Consider the following 23,814-nt stretch of genomic DNA (forward strand, 5'->3'; position numbering starts at 1 on the left):
CCCATTCTGACACTCATTCATACAGTGCATTTATCTTCATGTATCAATCACATTTCTATCTATCAGTTATAATGAGCCCTATCTATCAGGTCATTTGGGATTCAGTATCAAAGAATGGTGGAGGCTGGGATCAAACCGTCAACCTTCTGGTTAGTTGAGTCAAATTAAAGCCGGCCACTGACGTTGAAAGGTGATGGAATCGTGAATCATTCTGAGAAACACTGAAAACACCTGCCTATAGTCACCGCAGAGGCCTCAGGATTTAGGATGCTGATCATGTCACCACTTTACTGGCTCGAGTTCAGTCAGGGACGTTTGAGATGATCAAACCATTTTTCTCGTCTTTTTTTCTCTACTCTTGCTTGCATGTATTCCTGCCATCTTCCATTGTAATGAGTTCATTTGCAGCTGGATATAAACTGATAATTTCATCAGTTATATCTGTGTCCACTGCCTCGTCCCACTGAGCTTTATGTACCACAGGCTGATGTCCACCGATATGGAAAAAGGCCTGTTAAGCAGATTAAAAGCTTGTAGTGCTTTGCTGATCACTGTGTAATAGGTTCAATGTCTCCATGGAGCCATTATAGTTTAATGTTATCATACAAGTTGGATAGAGGATTTATATCCCAGCTCTACTTTTCATTGTCTGTTTGTGTTCATGAGATTTCAGCTCAGCCTGTCACCTCTCAAACTGCCACAAGAACGTATAGCATAGAATGAAATAACACCATTATCTCATTACATTTAAGCTTCTTTCTTATCTCAAAATGTGTGCAAATATGTCACGGTTATGTATTTTCAGTGTTCCTCTCATGTTCCCTTCTGCCTTCCTCTGTGCTCCACCCTGTGATTCTCCTGTGTTGTTCTGTGTCCCTCTCCTGTGTTCCCCTCCTTGTCCCTCGCTATGTTTCACCCTGTGCCTCTCCTGTGTTCATCCCTGTCTTGGTTATTGTATTTTGTTCTCGTTGATAAGTTTGTTCAGTGCTTCCTGTTTTATTTTGTAGTCCTTGCTCCCTGTGTGTTTTCGCCCGTTGACTTCCTGCCCTCATCAGGTTCACCTGTGTGTCTTGTGCCACCTGTCCCCAGTTACTAATTAGTTCCAGTGTGTATATAAGTCTTTGTGTTCCCCCCTTGTGGTTGTTGGTACGTCATCGTCGTTTCTGGTCAGGTCCTGTCCGTCATCTCGATTCTGGTTCTGTTCTGTTCATGTGTCCCGTCAGCTCTCGCCACGTTTCCCTGTAAGTTTGTTTCCTGTCCTTTCTGTGTTCCACTCCTCTTTTTGAGTGCGACTTTTGTTTCCTGAAGATTTCTTATGTTACGTTTACCCCCTGTTAAATAAAACACACTTTTTGTTAAACCTTATTTAGTTTCTGCGTTTTGGTCCTTCCCTTCCCTTTTTCCCTACCGAGTCCGTTCCCTGTCCCCCTTCTCACGTCACCCTCCACCGAACCCTGACAGTACGTACCAACCAAATATGGACCAAGCAGAGCTTAATCTCTTTTGTAGGAAGGTTTTTTATTTGGACTCCTTGGTGGACGAGCTGAGCACCGCAGGCACCAAGCAGCGTGCAAAGCTCCTGGAGAGGATGACACCGGTGCGGGATTGGCTTAAGGACAGACCCTGGGTCAGCCACTTTGTCCCGCACCTGGTGACCGTAGAGAAGAGACTAAAGGACATCCTCTCATCCCCAACTCCCCCTGCGGATCCATACCTCTGCACCCGCCTGGCTTTTGGGAGCCCCCTCACTCTGTTTCCATCCATCTCCACCAGTTCACAAGCGGCAACCTCAAGACAGGATATCATGGATTCTGGCAGAAGCAACCCACGTTCCAGCGTCGGGGGTCCCGGCTGACGTCAATCATGTTCTGGCGTCGGGGATCCCGGCAGATGCTACCCACGTTCCAGCGTCGGGGGGTCCCGGCTGACGTCAATCATGTTCTGGCGTCGGGGATCCCGGCAGATGCTACCCACGTTCCAACGACGGGGGTCCCGGGTGACGTCACTCACGTTCCGGCGTCGGGGATCCCGGCCGATGCTACTCACGTTCCGGTCTCGGAGGTCGCCGTTCCTGTTCCTGCCCCACGGTCGGGGGTTCAAGCAGTCATCTTGCCAGTTCCTGCCCCTCGTTTGGGGGTTACGGCGAGCGACCCTGTTCCTGTTCCACGGTTGCGGGTCTCGCCTGGCTCCACTTCAGTTCCTGTTCCTGTCCCACAGATGCGGGTCTCGCCTGGCTCTGCTTCAGTTCCTGTTCCTGTCCCACGGTTGCGGGTCTCGCCTGGCTCCGCTTCAGTTCCTGTTCCTGTCCCACGGTTGCGGGTCTCGCCTGGCTCCGCTTCAGTTCCTGTTCCTGTCCCACAGATGCGGGTCTCGCCTGGCTCCGCTTCAGTTCCTGTTCCTGTCCCACGGATGCGGGTCTCTCCTGGCTCCGCTTCAGTTCCTGTTCCTGTCCCACGGATGCGGGTCTCTCCTGGCTCCGCTTCAGTTCCTGTTCCTGTCCCACGGATGCGGGTCTCTCCTGGCTCCGCTTCAGTTCCTGTTCCTGTCCCACGGTTGCGGGTCTCGCCTGGCTCCGCTTCAGTTCCTGTTCCTGTCCCACTGATGCGGGTCTCTCCTGGCTCCGCTTCAGTTCCTGTTCCTGTCCCACGGTTGCGGGTCTCGCCTGGCTCCGCTTCAGTTCCTGTTCTTGTCCCACTGATGCGGGTCTCTCCTGGCTCCGCTTCAGTTCCTGTTCCTGTCCCACGGTTGCGGGTCTCGCCTGGCTCCGCTTCAGTTCCTGTTCCTGTCCCACGGTCGAGGGTTAGGCCAGCGCCGGGACAGCTGGGGCGGTGGTCGCTGTCGTCTCCTCCGGTGCCGCGACGGCAGCTGTCGTCTCCTCCGGTGCAGCGACAGCAGCGTCCTGTGTCACAGCAGCAGCCCCAGCTGCTATCTTCTCCAGAGCGTCCTGTGTCACAGCAGCAGCCCCAGCTGCTATCTTCTCCAGAGCCTCCTGTGTCACAGCAGCAGCCCCAGCTGCTATCTTCCCCGGAACTCCCTTTGACTGGACTGCAGAAGCAGCTGATTTTCCCTGAACCCCTGTGCACTGTTTCCAACCGGCCTCCGGGCCGCCCGCCCGAGCCCCCAGGTTTTGGTCCTTCCCTTCCCTTTTTCCCTACCGAGTCCGTTCCCTGTCCCCCTTCTCACGTCACCCTCCACCAAACCCTGACACAAATATGTCTTTATTGTTGAACTTTAGCAGAGATTGAGGTCCTCCTTACACTCTGTAATCAAATCATCTATTGAGGCTGTCTGTAATCAGATGCAGATGTTTGCAGGAAAAAAAACTCATTATAAAAAGTACTGCGAGCAGTTTGGTTTGATTGAATAGTTTGACTCCAGTAACTTTTAAGGACCATCTTTTACGTCTGCTGGCCTCTTGGGGCTTGTTAATATATGGAGATTTGGTTCTTATGTTATTAAGATGATGAATGCCTTTCTCACTTTTATGCACTGTTCTAAAAATGGAAATTAATGTTCCAGAGAGAATGTGTGAGAGAGAAATTGTGCGATGGTCGTTCAGCTTCCTCCTTTTTATTCTCCTCTGCTTCTGGATTCATTTTCTTTCTCCTTTCTCTTTAGAGATGAATGATACTTTAACACTTTAACATTTAGTACATAACCTGATTCATAACACAGTATTTTATGATCAATTTCCCAATTTCCTTTAGGATTAATCATTATATCTGAAAAGTGGAAATTGTAAGTTTCTCACAACAGATATATTATCAGTAGCTAACAATAGCTTTTTTTATGTGATCGACAGGACAATCAATTTACTATATCCACTTTCATTTGAAATATAATTTATAAGGTCAGTAAATCATCTCATTTGAGAAGCTGTGACCAGCAAATTAACATTTTGGATTTACAAATGAATAAAACACTCTAAATTTACAGATGACTCTTTACCATCAACACTTTTGCCTTCTGACACATTAAGATAACACATTGTACTATCTAGTTTTTTGCTAAGTGTATCCTGACCTTCATAAATATATTAATTCACTCGATATACCTGGCCTGGGTCCTCCTGCAGCAGCTGTAGGTTCGAGTCCAGCCTGCTTCTTTGCTGCATATCTTCCCGCTCTCTCTCCCCCATTACACTTAATCAAGTATTGAAGTGACACAAATTCAAGATTTCTCGGCTATGCTTGGGCTCCCCCTACAGGTGGGATGCTTGTCGTAAGTACGAGTTGCAGTCTGAGCCTCCCAAAGCTCAAGCTGATGGAGAAGAAACTGGCAACCTCAGAAGCTAAAGAAATAAGAACCAAGTCGGCTGACAAGGTTTTGGGAAGTGTGGCAGTAAATGTTTGCACTCAACTACGAGTAGATCCGTAGCGTACAAGCTAACAAGGTAACACAGCAAGCAAGTAGCTGATGTTTGAGCGTGATATGTATCAAATTACATCAAATTGTTTGGCTTGCTGAACTTCTATTGAGTTGGGTTTACCTGACTTTTGATGATTAACCACTGAGCCACCTACACAGCCCAACATCAAGCAAACAAAACAAGTTATGGCTTGGCTTACACTGGGTTGGCATCTGTCCTGCAGCCTTTGGCCTCTTTTAGCTCTCACCAACATATAAATAATAAATAATAGAAATAAGCTCCGATTTTTACTTGTTTGGTTTCTCACTCGCTCACTTTATGTATTCCTAGTTTTTGTTTCCTCTGACAATGTCATTTTCAGTGTCTTAGTTGTCTCTGTCTCGATGTCCGCACTGAGAAGGGCAAGCTTGTTGTTGGTGTGTATGTAAAGCAGGTCGTAATGTTCCAGCACGGTACACATGCCATTGTCCCTATCATAAACTTCTGTAACTTCAAAATAATTTTGAAGCTGTTTTTTAAGGTATAGGCTACAAACTATCTCGTGTCACCTTTAGAAAACAGTCAGTATGTCAAACTGGGGGAGACTCAAAACTCAGTTCCACCTTTCCTACAGGTAAAAATCCATTCATTCTGTTGTCAGTGTAAGACTACACTGCAGTCCATCATGATCCCTCTGGTTCCTTTGGTCATCATAATAGCAAATCCAAGTTATCTGCACCCACATGTATAGTACCCATCTACCCACATTAGTTCCAGCTTTATGCCTCTACAGAGGGTGTCAGCCAGGATGGTAAGAGGTGGACAACAGAGGGAACATTGCTTCAGGAAAAATAGGAGGGAGAAGGATGAGTTGTGCTGCTGTGGACTGAAGCTAATGAAGTGTTTTGAGTGACAGAGAGTCATTTCTTGTGTGTCAGTATTGATTCTGTCACTGTGGAACTGAGTTAGTATATACAGCACATGTGGTTATGTGGGGTTTCACACAAGCCCAGTAATCTCTCCTCTTCCTGTTCCTCCTTTCCTCCTTCTTCCTATTCTCTTTCTCTCCTCTCCTCAGAAACTAAGGCTGAGCTGGAGGATTTAATGGCTGACATCAAGAAGTTGGCCAACAAAGTACGATCCAAATTAAAGAGTGAGTACACTTCTTCCATTTTCCTCCTGTGTCTAATGATTACTATGATTATTTTCTGCATCAATTAAACATTTGAAGTGTTTTGATGAGCTAATTAAATTTCAAATGCCGAAAAGTGCCTGTCACTAGTTTTCTATATTCCTTTCCTTACTCGGATCAGCAGTCTGATCTTTTTGGTTGAAGTTGCAGCTGGTAATTAATTTACAAATTTTACATTATGCTGCCTACGACTATTAATCACACAGATACAGTTTGAGGGATTTTCTTCACAAATCTGAGCTCAATAGAGTTGGTTTATAAATTATTATCAAGAGGAAGAGAAAAGAGAAAATGTTGTTACAACTGTTTTCTGTAATTTATTATTATTGCAGTAATTCAGAGTAAAATAAATATTTGACCACCCAGGACACTATAATCACCATTTCTGTATTTTCTCTAATGTTTATATACCAAATAATCAATCAATTAATTGTGAAAAACGAATGGCAAAATCAATGAAAATGTGTTAAAGAACTTGCAACCAAAAATCCTGCATTAACCCAGTGATCCAGAATCAAAATGTAAGTGCTCCTCCTTGGTTCATGCCCCACCTGTCCACAAAATGTCATGCAAATAAGTGGTAGGTTTTGTGTAATCCTGCTAATAAGCAAACAGACAAAAACATAGCGTCCTTGGTGTAGGTGATTCATGAGTTGTTAGTAACCCTGAAGCCTATATTACGCTATTATGACTGTATCTGTAACCAGCATCTGCACCTGTTTGTGTTTTTTAATTTGATGTTACGCCGCTGGTTCTTTGTCAGCACATGAGTGAGGGAATCAAGGTAGACATTAAAGCGAACTGTGAAGCTTTTGGCTGCAAACAGACAGCTCAGTTTAAACTCGTCCTGCGTCGTGTACCGCACTGGGCTGAGTGATCTGTCTTTGTTATTCATATGCACCAGCACACACTGAGTTTTATTCACATTTGTGCACACAATCTGACGAAAGTTACTGAAACATACTGTGTACGGGCACAATTGTGTGTGTGTTCTTATGATCTTCTTATTCTCTGATTTCTTATCCTATTTTCTTCCTTTTCTCATAAGCCTTACAACACTCTTTAATCTCATCATCTGGAGTAGGCCTTTATTTTGTATATTGATGTGCCCTTCCTGAAATCTTGTGGGATGAAACCTCTGTGTCCAGCACATTATTCATTTTCAAATATATACACCACACTCCTGTGCCTCCCTGCAGGGCTCAGGTGTCTAAGAATAGAGGTCAGAGATGAAAGACCTGTGTACGGTATCTTTCACGCAAGTAGAACACAGTTTCACTGCAGAGAGCTAGGAGATAACAGCCCCTATCCCCTCGTCCTGCATGCCTACAGATACATTCATATTTATGCACACAGAGCAGTGTGCACATTTACTGGCAATGTACAATGATACACACGCATGACACCAGTGCTTTCAGGCGGAACAGGCTCTGCATCACAGTCCTTTGTTTTATTCCAGTTCAAATCAATGTAGCCACAGGATACCTTTGCATAACCACTTGCTGTGTGTTTGTGTGCAAATGACCTCATCTTTGTCAATCTGCACCCTGAGATAAATCCTTGACAAGGAGGGAAGAAACATTATTTGCTGTAACTATCTCATTTGCAATTCACAACCCATGAATTGGATTCAGGTAGAGGATTTCTTCAAAACCAGGACAGATAATGCATATGGTGATTCTGGTAGATGTTGGAATATCTCAGTTAATATCAGCTATGGAGAGTAGAAGTTTTACAGTTTAAACACTAGAAATTTAAAAAGTGTGTGGAGAGAAACATGTTAAGAACATTTTTAAAATTTCAACCTTGCTACTTTTTTCTGTGAAATGTCACATTCTGCAAAAGTTGCAGATTTGAATGTGACAAAAACAACCATTATTTGTGAGGCCAAAGATAAGTTTCATCTTTGTAAACAAACAGGCTGTTTGAGACACCTGATGGCACTAAAATCACCAATATATTGTTTATTTCAATCAAGCCATTTTTGTTGCATAATGAACCACTAGGAGGAGCCAATGGCATTGTGGACTATTTTGTATTTTTATTGGAGTTGGCGTACTCACCAGGTGACTGAATATATGTTTCTGTTTATCTGTGCAGGTATCCAGCAAACCATCGAGCAAGAGGAAGGACAGAACAGGTCGTCAGCTGACCTGAGGATACGTAAAACGCAGGTAGGAAGACGGCTGCTGAATCAACTGTCTCCCAGTGCATACAAGTTAACACAGAATGTATTACGCTTACTGTCATAGTATTCTGCAGTTAATTTTAAAGAAAATCAGGATCAGTCAAACTTCTATTTTGGAAAAATCACTGTCAGTTAACTTCCCCATGAAAAAGCAAAGTGTTTTATACACCTGTATTTTTGTTTTCTTGAGCTTTCTCATTTCTACAAGCAATTTATTCAAACTTGTGCAGCCATGAGCTTCTCTTCCAATTATTTGTGTGTATTGCATTATGGAACAATCCATGAACAGCACCCTGAAAAATTCAGTATTTACTGTGCATACTGACCTCTTTTGAGACTTTTAGTGTGGACATTGTTTAATGGAAACTTGTATATCTGCAGCTTCTCACCTCTTGTTCATTCAGCATTTAAATTACTTATCAAGTTTGTATCTATATGCTGTCATCAAACAGGTTTAAGGCAAATGTTTTGTTGTTCCTCCAGCACTCCACACTGTCCCGCAAGTTTGTCGAGGTGATGTCAGAATACAACACCACGCAGTCGGACTACAGGGAGCGCTGCAAGGGACGCATCCAGAGGCAGCTGGAGATCAGTGAGTAGACCTGGGAGACTTAACTCCTCCTCCAGCTCTATTGCTGACTGCGGACATGTCATCACTGTTTCCATCCAAAAACATATTTTCATCTATTTTCAGCCATAATGTTTGTTTTTTGTCAAGTTTCAAAGTTTTTAAAACACTGATTTAGCAAAGACATTCATGTAACATTTCATGTAACACAAGTATATGTATCCACCTTCCCTCGATACTGTGGCATCACAACATGATCACTACTGCATAGACTCTGGTGACCAATGACGACATTGGTGCAAGATGGCAAGATATGATGCAAGATATTTAGCCCATCCATATTTTATTTTGAATTTCTCTGGTGCGGTGTACCAAAACAACAGCTCTCACACTCAAAGCAGCACTCTCCAAAACACATACATCACCAACACCCACAGCCATATGCATGCTCATGCCAGGTTGCTGCGACTCAGATCTGCGCTGCTCTCACTCATGTCACCCTGCATGTGTGATATGACTTGACAGGTATTAGCCGCAGGGCTCCTGGACCAGGCAACTGACACGGCCTCTGCCACCGCATCCTGGCCATCCCTATGGTCATCGTGATAGAGTCACCCCGTACACAAAGACACATACACACAAGAGTGTGACTCACTTGGTGTTAATAGCAGAGGAGAGCAGGGGCATGTAAGTTCTGGGCCTCTGGGTGTAGACATAATTTCCTCCGGCCATCTGTCAGTTCAGGATGGATGGTCAGGTCTGTATGTGTGAGCTCCACCCAGTATACCTACACACAATGTGGTCCAATCAAAAGAAAACTAACACAAACTCTCCTTGTGGAGTTGAATACACACACACACAGGCCTGACTCACTTTTTCCTTGAGCTCCTCCAGATCCATTTTGATTTGATTTGTCAGCTGGTGGAGTCACAGGAGGCCTCAGCTCATATTACCTGTCGTCAAGGAAGGGATTAGATGCTCCGGGAGAGATTGAAGATGAAAACACAGTGGGAGAGGAAAAATAAAACCTTCAGATTACATTTGATCCATATTTTTCATTGATTTAAATACAATTGAATTCCTTTGAGGGTTTCATAGCACGAGAGATGTGTTTCTCTTGTGTTAACCCCTTTTGCTTGTTTGTATGTGAATCAATAAGTGTGTCACACACAGAGGGAAATTTAGTCTGGTCTGTGAGAGAATCAATGTTTCCTCTGCCGCTTTTGCCCTTTCCTGTACACCTGTACTCCAACCTGCTGGATACAGAAAGGAAAGCAATGCAATTTCTATAATCACCATTTCTGTAGCAATTTCCCACACATTTGTGTGGCCAACCGAGCCACAATGACCCCAAATCTAAATCTAAATAAAGAGGAAAACACTGCTGGCAGCTGTTGGTAAATTGCCACACACATTTCTGTCTGGTAAATCAGAAGATACGGTAATGGTTAGCTTAGCTTAGCACAAAGACTGAAAACAGGGGGAAACTGTTAGCATTGCTCTTTAGTGGATCTTTCATTTCCTCTAACAAGGAAGTTGCTTTCACCCCAGTATGTAGTTTTTTTAATTTGTCTGACTTTCTTTAACATTGCAAGATAAGGTATTTCTATACATTTTCACAGATTTCCTAGGGAATAATGCATGGATCTTGCATGGCTCCCTGCAAATAGTCCTTCTGTTTAGCAGATTTGTTTTCACCTTTGGTCATAGACAAACCCGGATTGGATTTCCCCGGATTTTAGTCTTTACTCTAAGCAAAGAAAACCATTTCCTGGTTGTAGTGACACATAAAATATTAATGCTGTCATTCAACTTCCAGCAAAGCAAATATGCATATCTCCCAAACTATTCCTTTAAAGACACATCTCTTTGATGAAAATACTAGTCACATTTCAGATCTGCACAATAGCAGTTCTATATAATTTCAGTTAATGATTTATTAACGTATCAAACATATATTAACATCCATATCCAGTGATTAGACTGGCTGGGGAGATTAAGGGAGATGGTCATTTGACTGGTGTGTATTATTTACCAGCGGACGCTCCTATGGCTGGTGCATTCACAACTCCAGGGAAAAAAAAGAAAAATTCACAAACGTGTTCTTCATGTACAACAAACAGAATGGCCGATACATTTGCAGATAAAGCTGCACATGCTTCTCTCATTCCTTTGCACGTGAAATTGCTGGGAACAAAAGCACTAATCGAAGATTTGTGTGATTTGCCTTTTTCTCTCCGTTCCTCGGGTGTCTCACTTCATTTGTGTTACATAACAATGGAAATGAAATAATACTGTTACTGGTAGCAACATAGTATGAATGATTTAATTGCCCATAAATGCTAAGTGTGAAGTGAGACTTCTTGGCTTTGTATTAGGCTTCTAGGGTTTGGGTCTCCATGGTAACAAATAAGAGCCTCCCTCTGAGTCTGTCAGCGCTTTAAAAAAAAGCCTGCGTATGGCATTTGTGTGTGTAGGAAGTGAGATAAATAGGGTACGGTAGCATTAGAGTGCCTTCGTTTCCTTTTTTTCCTACACAATTATCCATGAGTCATTGTCGTTCCCCTCCGTCCTTCAACTCTAACTCTGACCCTCTTTAATGTTGTAGTTCTAGCCTTAATGATAGAGAGATTATTTATCATCAGAGAGGCTGTGGGAGAAAAGGGGAATTGATCACAGTAATGAGGTGAACGTGGTCCCTCGCTCCTCTGTGCACCGTGTCTGTCCTCTCATTTGTCAAACGGCAAAATGTCATTGCTGAACATGAGTAGATTCTTAAGCACAGTAATGACACAGCTGGACCACTTAACCGCAATTAAATGAAAATCGTCATGTGTAATTTGTGTTACATACATATATGCCAAGTGAAATTTAAAAAAAGTCAAACGGTTGCATGTTTATGCAGCAGTAAATGTTAGAGAGCAGTTTCATCAGTATTCTGTTCATGTAGGCAATCATTGGCTCTGACTCTCAACCATCAACTCTCACCAGCAAACTACCTGTCCTGCCACTGAGGCCCCCACACCCACCACCAGGTGTCATCACACATAAACACACATGCAACTATCACTGATGTGGTGATGAGGTCCTAAATAGATGTTGCCTCCTAAAGTGATATCTGGCAAAGATGGCTGTGTAGAACCATTCAGGTATATTTTATATTTCTTTCATCTACTGGTAGTTGGCAGCTTAATTTGTGCAGAAGACCTTTAAACATACAAGGGATATTCACCATATTGTGCTATATTGTAAAATCGTATCATATATTGCATTATATTGGCAACACCCCTGGTAGTTACTTAGGGATAATGGATGTGGAGAGAGCAACAACTTCACATTCAGTGATCACACCACATAAATACTATATCAGTCATAACTGATAAAATCCTTCCCCCAAATAATACTTAAAGTGCTTTTTTTAACAAGTTATACTTCTACTGTGCTCACGCAAGGTTCCATGACACTAACCACTTAAACATCTCAATCAAGAACCAGGACAAATTTTCATTTGGACTCAAAGATTACCTGATTAAAACTCAGTGATCAAAAGTCACAGTGACCTCATATGAGTCTGGAAAAAACTATGTATGTAGACTGGAAATGCACTGGTTGGTGGAGGTATACAACCGCAGGATGGCAATTGTTGTTTATATAATACATAACTTTGATCACTTTCATCGTAGACAGTGTTGTTGTGATATATTGAGCATTCATTATTTGTCAGTGGTTGAACTAGTGGCACGATTAAGAATTTATATTGCTTTCGCTCTCTTTCATGTCTACCCTCTGGTGTCTCACATAATTTGACAAGAAGTTAAATGACTTTTCTTTCTTCTTTATATGGCTATATATATGTTTACCTGGATAAAGACATGGTCTTATGAACAAAGAGACAGTATCTGCTCAGCTCTGTACCCCAGCTAACAGTTTGGGGGTATGCAGGGTTAGAGACAGAATATACTGTATGTACATAACACAGCTCAACGGGATTTGAAATGTCCAAATCGATGATGCAGATTGAGCCTGCCTGTGACTTACAGTGTCAGTGGGGCAGAAATGGAGCCTGTGAGAAGCAGCTCTGCAGGCGGACTCAGACACAAGGATATTAATGCATGTGCAGGGGGAATGATTATGAAGTAAGACAACTCTGTCGGGGAAAATAAAGATGGACGAGGAGCAAGCACATCAGCAGTGAAAAACAGTAAGATTGCACAAGCTGGGTCAGTGGATTAAATAATAATGATAAGCTCAATAAAAAAACTATTTATAGCACTTTTCAATGAGCGGTTATTACATGGTTAAAACTGGATTAACACATTTCAGGATTGAGGCAAATTAACATTAACATTTAGGGATGAAATAATACAGTAATAAAACATTTAAATAAAGCATTTAATTGAAAATGAAGCAATAAAGAAAAAGCATGTCGTTAATTAACTTGTGTACTCGAATTAATAATGAGCTGGAGGGTTTTCTGAATAACCAGGTGAGGATTCTGTTTTAAATCGAGTCTTAATTTCTGGGGAAATGTAGCGCACTTTGTAAATCTAACATCTATCATGAGCACTTTTCCTGAATAGTTTATTTGAATTTGTGTGTTTGTCTTTTAAGCCGGGAGAAATACAACCAATGAGGAGTTGGAGAGCATGTTGGAGAGTGACAACCCAGCTATCTTCACTTCAGGGGTGAGCGATACAACAAATGCAAACTGATGCACTGATTATTTTATCTATCTATCAAATTTGACTATTTCTCTCTGTTACACCATCTTAGATCATTATGGACAACATCACCCAGCAAGCGATGAACGAGATCGAGACGCGGCACAATGAGATCATCAAGCTGGAAAACAGTATTAGAGAGCTCCACGACATGTTCATGGATATGGCCATGCTGGTGGAGAGTCAGGTGAGGACGCTGATCCTTTCTCGCTCAGACAAAATATTTGTCTCAAGCTACATACATCCATATATTTGTGATCCACCTGCTGTTGTGGATGTTTGAGTTTTAAAATTAATAAAATAACTAATAACCATAGTGCATACCTTTGCCAAGGTCCGACAGTCCACTTCTGAAACCACATTTAAATTGACTAGATCCAGATTTTTATTTGGATCTCCACCAAAATTGCACACACTAAACAGTCCCCCAAACATGTCTGATATTTTCCATCAAGAACCATGAATTATTGTTTGAGAAATTAATGAAAATGTTGAAAACTGGACATCTTTCAATTTTAAAGAAAGGGAAAAAAGTGTCCTGGATCCTCCCCCTGATCTTGATCTGTGTTCTGATTTGTGTTCAATACAATAAAGTCATTAACCAGCTAACCTGCTGAAGCTCCACTTCAAGCACATAGAAATGAATGATCTGTTCATTTACATACAAGTTGTGGAGTGCATACAGTAGGAGTTTTCAGCTGCATTTGGTTGTTTGAAAAATCTCTGTGAATTTAGACAGAATGATTTTTCACTTGATTTTGAATTTGAGTTTTCTAATAATCCGTGTTTGGGATTCTGCCATTCCACCACAATTATTAGCTTCAGTTAATTTGCAGGCCTGTGTGTGTGTGTGCGTGCAAGCGTGTGTGTGCTGAACCCCCACAGAGACTCTGATTCCCTCATCAGAAATACTCAGTCTGAATAATGCAAAAAGAAATCGGAGCAAGAGAAAATGTAGAATGATGAGTGTCGTTGAATTGCGGCGATGGCACAAAGCAATAACACGCTTTTCTTCACGATTTTAAATGTGGGAGTGATAATTGTTGAATTGCCTAATAAATCAGTCATATTGTGTGTGTGTGTTTGTGTTTATACTCACAAATTAATCCTTTAAATGTAAAAAATTCAATGAACTAACCCCTCCTTTATTAAGCCATGCAATTCAAGATTATACCCCAGTCTGGTCTGTTTGTTAATTTTGCCTTCAGCTATGCTCTCTCTGTCTCCGACACTCTCTATTGTCTTTCCCTCATTTTGTTCTCATCCACAACACTGTCACCACGACAATGACTCTAAGCTCTAGAGAACAGAGAACAGCGCGCCCCTTCTAATATGGAAAGGTAATTTTCTTGTGATTCCTCTTTTTTATTTTTTATTTTATACTTATACAGAGAAACAGTTGCTTGAATGCATGCATGGAGAGATGTACTGTTTCACCCTAACAGCCATTTGAATGGAAAAATAGCTTAATAACTATACTGGGTCTTTATTGATTGATTGATTGATTAATGCTGATTTAAATTATTGACTTTATATAGAGATGGGAGACCCGAAAGCTCCACTAAAGTGAAGCCAAGTGTCTTTCCCCCTGGTGGCTGACTGCAGAATAGGTCATAAATCCCACCTCCTCCATGTTAATGGCTGGAACTAAAACTTGAAACTAAAACATTGGGTAAATACTTCTGTTATTTAAGGTTTGTTCATTTTCCTGGTAAATTTTGTTTTAATTAGTAATTTGATGCAATAGAAACGGGGTGAAACGTCTTGATTGACAGCTATGACTGACTGTGACTGGTCAAGTGTATGTATCAATGGAACCTTGCTGCCGCGGCTTCATCCCCGATCGCTACTACGTAGATTCTGGCTCTAAATGTTATATTTCAGCTTCATTTCTGGATAGTGGGAGAAGGTGGAGATGCAACATCCATTGTATTATAGTCTGTGGTTTAAACATGACTTTTGAAAGGCTCATACAATAAACATGAATCTATATGTCATTTTAGAATATATAAATAAAAGAGCTGTATAACAGTAATGCATTTATCATCCATCATATTTCTATTGTAATTCTTATTCTAAAATTAATCTATGAAATCCAGTGCTTCGTGTTCTTGCTGATATGGGGCACAGTCCCCCATGTGCGAATGTAAGAACAAATATTGTGTTTTAAAGTTCGCCAAACTCCATATGAAGCCATGCCGCAATTTACCTCTGGCACAAAAAAGCAAATGGTTTTTTCGCCTCCTTGCTTGCCCTGATTGGAAGTGAATGGGAGGAGAGGGTTTGCCATTGAAACATTTGCTTTTGTGTGTGCAGGCAGTGAGAGCCCTTACACTCTCACCGCCTCTTAAATGACTCCTCTTGTTTGGTTGCAGGGTGAGTTGGTGAACAACATTGAGCAGAGTGTGCTCGGCGCTCAGGAGTATGTGGAGCAGGCAAAGGAGAGAATCCCAAAATGCAAAAAGTTTAAAAAGACCAGCAAACGGGTGAGATACAACATACACACAGTCTACAAACTGACTCTCATGTTATCATTTCTCTTCCCCCCCTCTCTCTTTTTCTTTCTTTCCCTCTTTTCCCCTCACCTGTATCCACTCCTTCTCCTGCTTCCACATCTGGTCCCCTCTTTCTTCCACCTGTCTGCATGTCTTCCACTAACCTCTCTTAGGGGGAAATGATAGACCGCATAGAGTACAATGTGGAGCACTCAGTAGACTATGTGGAGAGGGCAGTATCAGACACTAAGAAGGCGGTAAAATACCAGAGTAAAGCGCGGAGGGTGAGTCACAAATACAACAAAACGATGCATGTTCAAAAACAGCCTGTCGCATGGACAACTTTAGAGGCATTGCATGTTCTGTAAGTGAAGTGCAGTTATTGTTGTGCGAGTGTGTGTGCATGCTCACTTGTCATGTATTCTGCATGTCGAAGATGTGTGTTGTGAGTGTATTTGATATAGTCTACAGCACTGATACCCAGCCAGGGGTATGCATACCTTTTTCAATTCTTTTTATTTAAAGACACATGAAAAGGCCAACAAATTGACATACAGAAAATACAAATAATAAGAAAAAAAAAGGACAATAACAAAGATCACTAAATGAAACTTCTACGGCTACGTTCTGCAGTTAACTGGGTGTGCAAATGAAAATCGTGCAGTAGCCTCAGCTAATATAACAAAATAAAATCATTATTTGGTTAAAAATAAATAAACTAGAATAGCACTCAGAAGAACGCATACCTCCGCAAAGACACAATAGTTCCCATAAATTCAATCAAGATGCACCACATTTCTCACTCATAGATATCAGTTCCTTAAATATGCCTCAAAAACATCAAAAACACAATATCTTTGCCCCCTGATCTGGATCCACACCAAAATGTAATGGGTTCTTTCCACTAACTATTGTGTTCATCTGTCCAGTGGTTTTTGTGTTATCCTGCAAAATAACAAAGAAATAAAAGCAGATGAAAACAGTAGCAGACAGACGGCACAGAGAACAGTGTGAGTCACCTGTAACACCTGAACATCACCTGCAGCTTAGAGGACGTGAAATAAGTAACTGAACAGAAGCTGAAATAGACAGTTAGAAGTAATGGATACATGTTTAAATTATAAAAATACAAATTCCAGCTCTTTCTCTTACACTTTGCTTTTCATACAGATTAAACTAGACAGATGCAACATGCTCAATTTTTTATGTGGACAGAGTGAGGCTAGCTGTTTCCCCCTGTTTTCATTCTTAATGCTAAGCTAAGCTAACCACCTGCTGGCTCCAGCTCATCCTTCACCATATATGCCAGAGTGGAACAACTGTGCCCCCTCTTGGTAAATATCTGTAACAGCACTCAAAGGTGGAGGAATTTTATACACCACATGACCCCTACTCCCTTCAAGGGTCCTGATCTGTATAATTATTTACCCACTTATAATAAAACACTGTGCAGCAGCAACATTTCCTCCTCTCATTTTTTTTTCTAATTCTCTCTCCTTCATCCACTGAATCATGATCTGACTCCAGTCTTCTTCTTTCCCCTCTCATTGTCCCCCATGCAGAAGATGATCCTGATAGGAGGTTGCGTTGCACTATGTCTGATCATCCTCATTATCTCCCTCACTATTGGACTCACTTAGGACCATAAGAAAACCCCACAGAGCAGACAGGACATGATGTGATGTACAACACAGTACAAAGTGTTCAGGTGTTACAGTGGCTTCTGTAATGTGCAGTCAGGAACTACTGGTGTAGTAAGAAATAGGCATTTTCATGTGGTCATTTTATACATATACTATTTATTCATTCAATTTAAAGAAACTATATTTAAACGTATTGTATTTAAATATTTTCTGGAAATGAAATGTCTTCTCGAGATAAGACATTTGGCTCCTATCACACAGGGTTTCAGCTTTGCGTCCATCTCATATTAGAAATGCCAAAACATTCTCACTCTCACCTCCTCCCCTCAGACAAAACTGAAGGAGACTCCACAGTCAAGTTTACTTTAAATCGACTTTGTGGATTTTCACATAAAAATGAAACAATCCCAGTATAGTCCATACACAGCTTATTTCAAGAGCTATCTGTCTGCATTACCCTCTACAACCACTAGATGTCCTTCAAATGACTGATTCCTATCTTCCACACAGTGTCTTTAAATACCAGAGTGAGTATGTTTGTTGCATGTGTGAATATATATATATATATATATATATATGTTGTTTAATGTACTCAGAACAAATGCCGGAACTAAAGATTTATGGTTTTAAAGGTAGACTATGCATCCAACCCGCACTCCATACGAAAACTTAATGAGATACATTTCTTTCGTGCTTTTTTGTGATCTGCAATTTGTTGGGAATACTAAAAATACTATAAATATGTTAAGTCATATTACTAACATGTGTTCCTTGCCCCCCAACTGCTGCCATGGATTATCTGTTGTTAACACTGATCAGAAGAAAATCATGATTCTTATATGCTGTGTGGTTCTTGGGATTGTCATTGCTTCCATCATCGGGGGAACGTTGGCCTAACCCTCAGCCCCGGTTACACATGCACACACAGAGAGAAAACAGCAGATCTACAATTTCTGTTTTCCTGAATGCAATCTACAACACGTTTAGCACAAGGTGCGGAGCCTGCTGTACGATAAACACATTTTCACATCAGTGTACAGGGCCAGAGATGTTTTCGCATGAGTTGCTATTTTGTAAATGTGCGGTGCTGCGAACTGTTTATCTGGGTGTTTTGTGTTGTCAAAGATATGTTTCCAAAAGTGGATTCTTGAATGGAACAAGTTACTAAACGCTACATATCGCTATACTAATACATTCCAACTTCCAAATATTCAGTTGAAATGTCTACTTCGTGCTGTTCAGGCAAAGTATCAGGCCACTTATCAGCAGTGTTTTCAAAGCCACGTTATCTATAGATCTGTTTCTTTTCACGTGTTAATTTTCTTTACTCTATGTCTTGAATGCCCCCCACCACCCTTCAAAAAGCCCTGCATGTTTTAGTTCAGTGTAAAACACCGCTTTTGTATTCTGTTGTGAAAAGAGGAAGGGGACAGTCGCACTGATGTGGGATTATTTTGCTCGTAGAATCATCATCACACTGCCAAACGTATTCAGACGTCATCGGGCCTTCCCAGTTGTGCAGCCTCTCTGACTGTGGCTCCGGCGTGAGTGACTGTGTGTATGCATGCATCAAGTGAGAGGTGATGCGCGTGTTTGTTTGTTTGTAGCTGAACGTGCAGAGTGTGAGTCACAGGATGAGAACGTGAGTTGTTTTGTATAATATACACATATATATATATATATTAAAAAAGCTCTCTAACACTGCCAGTATGTTCAAAGAAGCTGTTAAAATGGAGTCTAGTCGAGTTGGATTGATTCACTCAGTTCTGTCAAACGCTTGTTGTGCTGTCTTTTTATTTTATTTTATCAACCCTGACATTTAAACACAGCACATCCTCCTGTCAAACTACATCTCTGTTTATTCGTACGAATGAACTTCAGTCAGTATGAATTTGAAGTAGCCCCGTGAAAGACTCATCTCAGTTTTCTGGCGACTCATCAGACGTGCACAATGCAACCATATTACCGTGTTGCCTACTCGACTTGTTGCCTTTGTGTTGTATTGTGACGAAATGGTTATGTTTGTTTGATCAGTTTTTTAAATTTTTATTTCAAGTAAATTTTGTCTGAAAAATCACATTCAGTTTGATGTGTTTTGATTTGCAGTATCTACTTACAGAGACGATTTTCTTTAGAGTCCAGTTAGGATTCAAGGATAACAAGTTATCAATGCAATGAAATTATTATTTCCCCTATCTCTACCTGGTGTTGTCAATAAATGTCTAATAATAAAAAATCTAAAGAAAAAAATAAATGCACATTCATATCCACTCTTCAAACACATCCATCCACTACTACTGAGGTAGAGAATTATGATGTTTAAAGGGAACATGCAAAGAGACGCAATTTGTCTGTTTTTTCTTTTCAATTCTCATATTTATTTCAATTACATAACATAACAGTTGTTGTTGAATCTTACAGAAGTAAAAGTACAAAAGTATGAAAAGTTTCACTTCACTATCCTTAACTGCTTGTTACACAATTGCTAACATAATCTCAACATTACCATTCATGTTATGTTATTCACTTTAACTACAAGAGCTTTGTTATGAAAATAGCACTTAAAAATAATTGAATAATAAAAGACTGTGACAAAGACGTGGGCCAGTGACGACTTTTTATATTAATGTGATTTTAGTCACAGAGGATCAGGTGAATGAGTTTGATTGAAGGAAATGTAGATGGAATCAGATTAAAACGTGTACAACTCCTGAAAATATAACCTGGACGACTGAGAATCTTCACACACGTTTATAACAAGAAGTGTCAACCGTCACTTCACACACAGGGTCTGGCCCCTGATCGCTTGGTCAGAATTAAAATCATCATTTCAAATGTGAGGACAAAGTTTGTCTCAAACAACATTGAGACCTGGATAAAAGTAGAAGCGTTTTGTAAGTGTGCATCTGTCTTTGGTCGGCATCTGCCTTTTGTTATCAAGGCAGTAATCTTCAAAGCGTTGCATGACCTGTAGAAACAAACAGTGAATACGATTTTATAAAACAAGACCATCTTCATTACTGATATTATTTTCCATTGAAACACATAAAGCAAGAATACTTTACACTCAGAACAGATTACGAAGAGATAACACTTACTTTTCTGAAAAGTTCCTCGATGTCATCCTCACATGCGATGGTGTTGAATACGTCAACAATAAACAGGATAAGATAAGACCCAAGATTCAGATTTCTGTATGAGACGGTGTCTGCAGCACAAACACGAAAAAAACAACATAGGTTTATTGTCTTTCATCTTCAGTCTGTCATGAGTTTTAGAATGAGATTATTTGTGAATTAAACGGACCAGGTGTGCAGGAGAGGAGAGAGATGAAGTCTTTTTCCTTGTGTGCGATTCGCAAACAATCCTCTTTGTCGTCGTCATCACACACAGCCGGATCGTCGCTCACAAGCACGTGGCCTCTCTGCTCTGAAATTTGGCAAAGTTTTAAGACAGATTAATACAGAAAACTTTGGTGGATTTGTATAAAATGAAGTTTAGTTACTTTCATCCCCTCATCCTCCTTTCCTCATCCCTACATGCATCCCTTCATCCTTGCCTCATCCCTTCATCCTCCTTCCCTTATACCTAGACGCATCCCTTCATCCCAATATGCATCCCTTCATCCCTCAATATTAACTCCTCCCTTCATCCTCCTTCCCTCATCCCAATATGCATCCCTTCATCCCTCAATATTAACTCCTCCCTTTATCCTCCTTCCCTCATCCCAATATGCATCCCTTCATCCCTCAATATTAACTCCTCCCTTCATCCTCATTCGCTCATTCCTTCATCCAACCCTTTATACCTCTTGCATGTCTCATTCTAGGTACTGGCTGAGTGCTGCCTGTAATCAGCTCTGGTGGAATGATGCCTGAGAACAAACCCCGACTCTGAGTCTCCCTCCTCTCAGACCAGCCTATGAGACGCATCTTCACTTCAACCCCTTCGATCAAAGTGCATTAATTTCATCTCAATGTCCAACATATCAATTTCCATTCAAACCTTTAAATCACTTATTGTTGGGGCGTGGATCTAGCTAGAGAGAGTTAGGTGTATCTGTAAAGACTGGATGGGAATCACCTCCTCTGCAGGCCTGGATGATGAGGATTTTGGGTTTGTTCAGCAGTGCAGGACAATTCTCTGAACCCAAGTGTTTGTAAATGTTGTCGATGGAGAACTCATCCATTTCCTCGTCATCAGTTCTGGGTTTCCAGTCGACACCTAGGATTGTTCCCCGTTTCCCGTGAGACATGATGACCACCATCACGCTGTCTGTCTCTCTGAGTTTTGGATGTTTAGAGAACTTGATTACAGCATCATCTATGGCCTGTGAGAAGAAAATGGAAAGAGGTTTCAGTTACTCATCGTCAACCAGGAAAGAGATATTTATTCACTGTGACGTACCTTTGCAGTGAGGTTTGTGTGTTTCACCACCTCGTATCCCAGATCTGTGAGAAGTTTCTCCGTGTTCAACTCGTCTTTCTCAGCTTCATGTCTGACTAATTTATCAAGCTTGAACTTTATATTGGTGATTAGCAGTGCCACACGACTCCCGATGTTATTTATGGTCACAGGGTAAATCTGAAAAGAAGAATTGAAAGGATATTGTAGTCTTAAATTAAAATTAAATTTAAATATACCATTTCTACAATGACAATTTTCATAAGATACATTTGAGAAAACTATTTTGAGGTAAACTGAGATGCAAACTAACTAAATAACATTGCCCATTGTTTCCACTAGATAATAAAATAGCAATAGGGTAATTCTATCAGTTTAGCGAGAATTATATGACTTTTTTGAGAGACTGACATCTTTATTGTTCTGTTTCTGCCTCCAGAAAGCCTCAGTAGTGGGGATGAGTGTGGTAGACCAGCCCTCCTCCTGAATGTTCCTAGGCCCTGCAGCTGCAAACAACAAAACCACAACGTTACGTATTTCATTCACAAAATACTGTATTGGTTTGGAAAAAGTAGAATACAATTGTCTCTGGGTGACTCACCAGGTGGAGCAGGCGGACTACAGGAGAGGCCCAGCTCAGAGAAAAGTGTGGGATCTCTGCTTTGAAGGTGAGCGATCATCTTCATGCAAGCTATATCACCTTTTTTCTTCACCGTGTCAATGAGGCAGCGTGCCTTGTTCTCTCTGCTGCTGTTCTCCTCCAGTATCGAGTCTTTTTCCCCGTCATTCACAATGCGATCCTCCAGAATGTCATCCAGGAGCTGATTAAGAACTGCTATCGTCACCTTATCCACAAACTTGCGCCTCATCTTGGCGAGCTTGTCTAGAGGACGGATAAAAGTAAAGTCAATTGCAAAACTTATACACACAGATCCTCACAGGGGAAAGACAAACACACTCAAACTCACACCTATGGGCAATTTAGAGTGGACTTCTCTGGACTTTGCACTTGGAATTTAAATGTCTATGGAATATAGAAGGAAGCGAGAGAACCCACAAAAACACACTAACATGCAAAGAGCACATTGATTAAATGCAGATCAGAATTATTTATTCAGCTTTAACACGATGCATTTTTCATATCATCTAACTGCTTTTTAACGTTTCATCCTGGACACTTGAGTATTTAATTCTTAACCCTACAGTGGGTTAACAATGCGAATGTGGGTGACAATGTCAGCTGGGACTGGCTGACACTATATATATCTAGATATATATATGATCCATTATATATATGATCTATTCAGATTAAGTTCATGGTATAAAGTCACATTGACATATAGTCATTTCAGTAGTTCATGATACATCCTGAATGAGTTCATTCATAAAATTTAACTTGTATTTGTATCCAAATCACCATAACGTCCCTTCTCTTTAGGTCTCTTTGGGAGGAGCCTCCCCATAGCACCGCCCATAGAATATAAATCCATAGTTATTCGGTATTAAACAATGTTCACAGAAAAAAAGGCTGTTGTTTTCAGTCCAAAGTCACAAGATTCTTCAGCTGAGCCAACTTCATGAGGACTTTGACCTTCCTTTATGGTTTAAACCCAACTTTGAATATAATGAAGACTAAGGTGTGTATTACTGTCCGGTTTGATCTCATTGAAAAGGCTTTTTAATCGACATTTACATAACTGAAGCTGCATACTTTCCCTTTCTCTTTAACGTGAACAAAGACAGAGACACGCTGGTCCTATAGGAACTACAGAGAAGCCTGATCGATACCTTTATGACACATTCAAGCTGTGAAAGATGAAATCATGTTTCTGAAACTCATCCTCCTCTTCGCCCTTATAACACACACTATCAACCACTGTTGCGTTTCCTGGCCGATCGCCTCCATATTGTGCATACAGTAAACTTGCCATGTGCCACGTGTGTGTACAGTAACATTCAGATCATGAACTCTTACCGGCCATTGCAGAGATGTCGTGTCACACAGTTGTTCCAGCTTCAGTCTGCAAATCACTTATGAGGAAGTTCAGGTGGAGACGTGCGTAATGCGCGCCAAGGTCCTGCGTTTACACCTCCATCCATACCTCCTGCCCTGAACAGGTGGAGCCAGTCCCAGCTGAAGCTGTCACTCATGTTCGCATTCAGATTGTCTGCATATCTTCTTCTATCCATTCAGGCTAAAAACTAAAAAGACCAAGTGTCGAGACATATTTGAATGTCAGGGTTTAAGGACACCA

General features: G+C 41.2%; 2 protein-coding genes across 8 annotated transcripts in view; one reads left to right on the forward strand and one right to left on the reverse strand.

Annotated features, from left to right (window-relative positions):
* The window catches only part of stx1a (syntaxin 1A (brain)), a 55,704-nt gene extending 33,518 nt beyond the window's left edge, over nt 1–22,186 (forward strand). Inside the window, exons 4-11 of one of the 7 annotated variants that reach the window (XR_002202778.2) lie at nt 5,427–5,501; nt 7,641–7,714; nt 8,212–8,320; nt 12,908–12,981; nt 13,070–13,204; nt 15,393–15,503; nt 20,985–21,112; nt 21,999–22,164. Coding sequence is in view for 5 of the 7 variants with exons in the window: in XM_020088313.2 (XP_019943872.2) it covers nt 5,427–5,501; nt 7,641–7,714; nt 8,212–8,320; nt 12,908–12,981; nt 13,070–13,204; nt 15,393–15,503; nt 18,620–18,703 (662 nt within the window). In the remaining 2 variants the exon portion in view is untranslated. Of the gene's footprint in view, nt 1–5,426; nt 5,502–7,640; nt 7,715–8,211; nt 8,321–12,907; nt 12,982–13,069; nt 14,358–15,392; nt 15,504–15,685; nt 15,797–17,074; nt 19,233–20,984; nt 21,136–21,998 lie in introns of those variants that run through there. The other 6 variants (XR_011244469.1, XM_020088315.2, XM_020088317.2 and 3 more) reach the window with 6 other exon arrangements.
* On the reverse strand, nt 19,505–23,720 carry LOC109630250 (caspase a-like). The gene is made up of 8 exons (XM_069533886.1): nt 23,535–23,720; nt 22,161–22,442; nt 21,971–22,065; nt 21,563–21,739; nt 21,239–21,485; nt 20,462–20,584; nt 20,254–20,363; nt 19,505–20,123 (listed from the first exon to the last, which is right to left on the reverse strand). The coding sequence occupies exons 1-8, from the start codon at nt 23,539–23,541 to the stop codon at nt 20,010–20,012; spliced, it is 1,155 nt and encodes a 384-aa protein (XP_069389987.1). The 5' UTR covers nt 23,542–23,720; the 3' UTR covers nt 19,505–20,009.
* Between the last annotated feature and the right edge of the window lie 94 nt (nt 23,721–23,814).

The sequence above is a fragment of the Paralichthys olivaceus genome, chromosome 11, assembly GCF_024713975.1.
Source record: "Paralichthys olivaceus isolate ysfri-2021 chromosome 11, ASM2471397v2, whole genome shotgun sequence".
Classification (NCBI taxonomy): Eukaryota; Metazoa; Chordata; class Actinopteri; order Pleuronectiformes; family Paralichthyidae; genus Paralichthys; species Paralichthys olivaceus.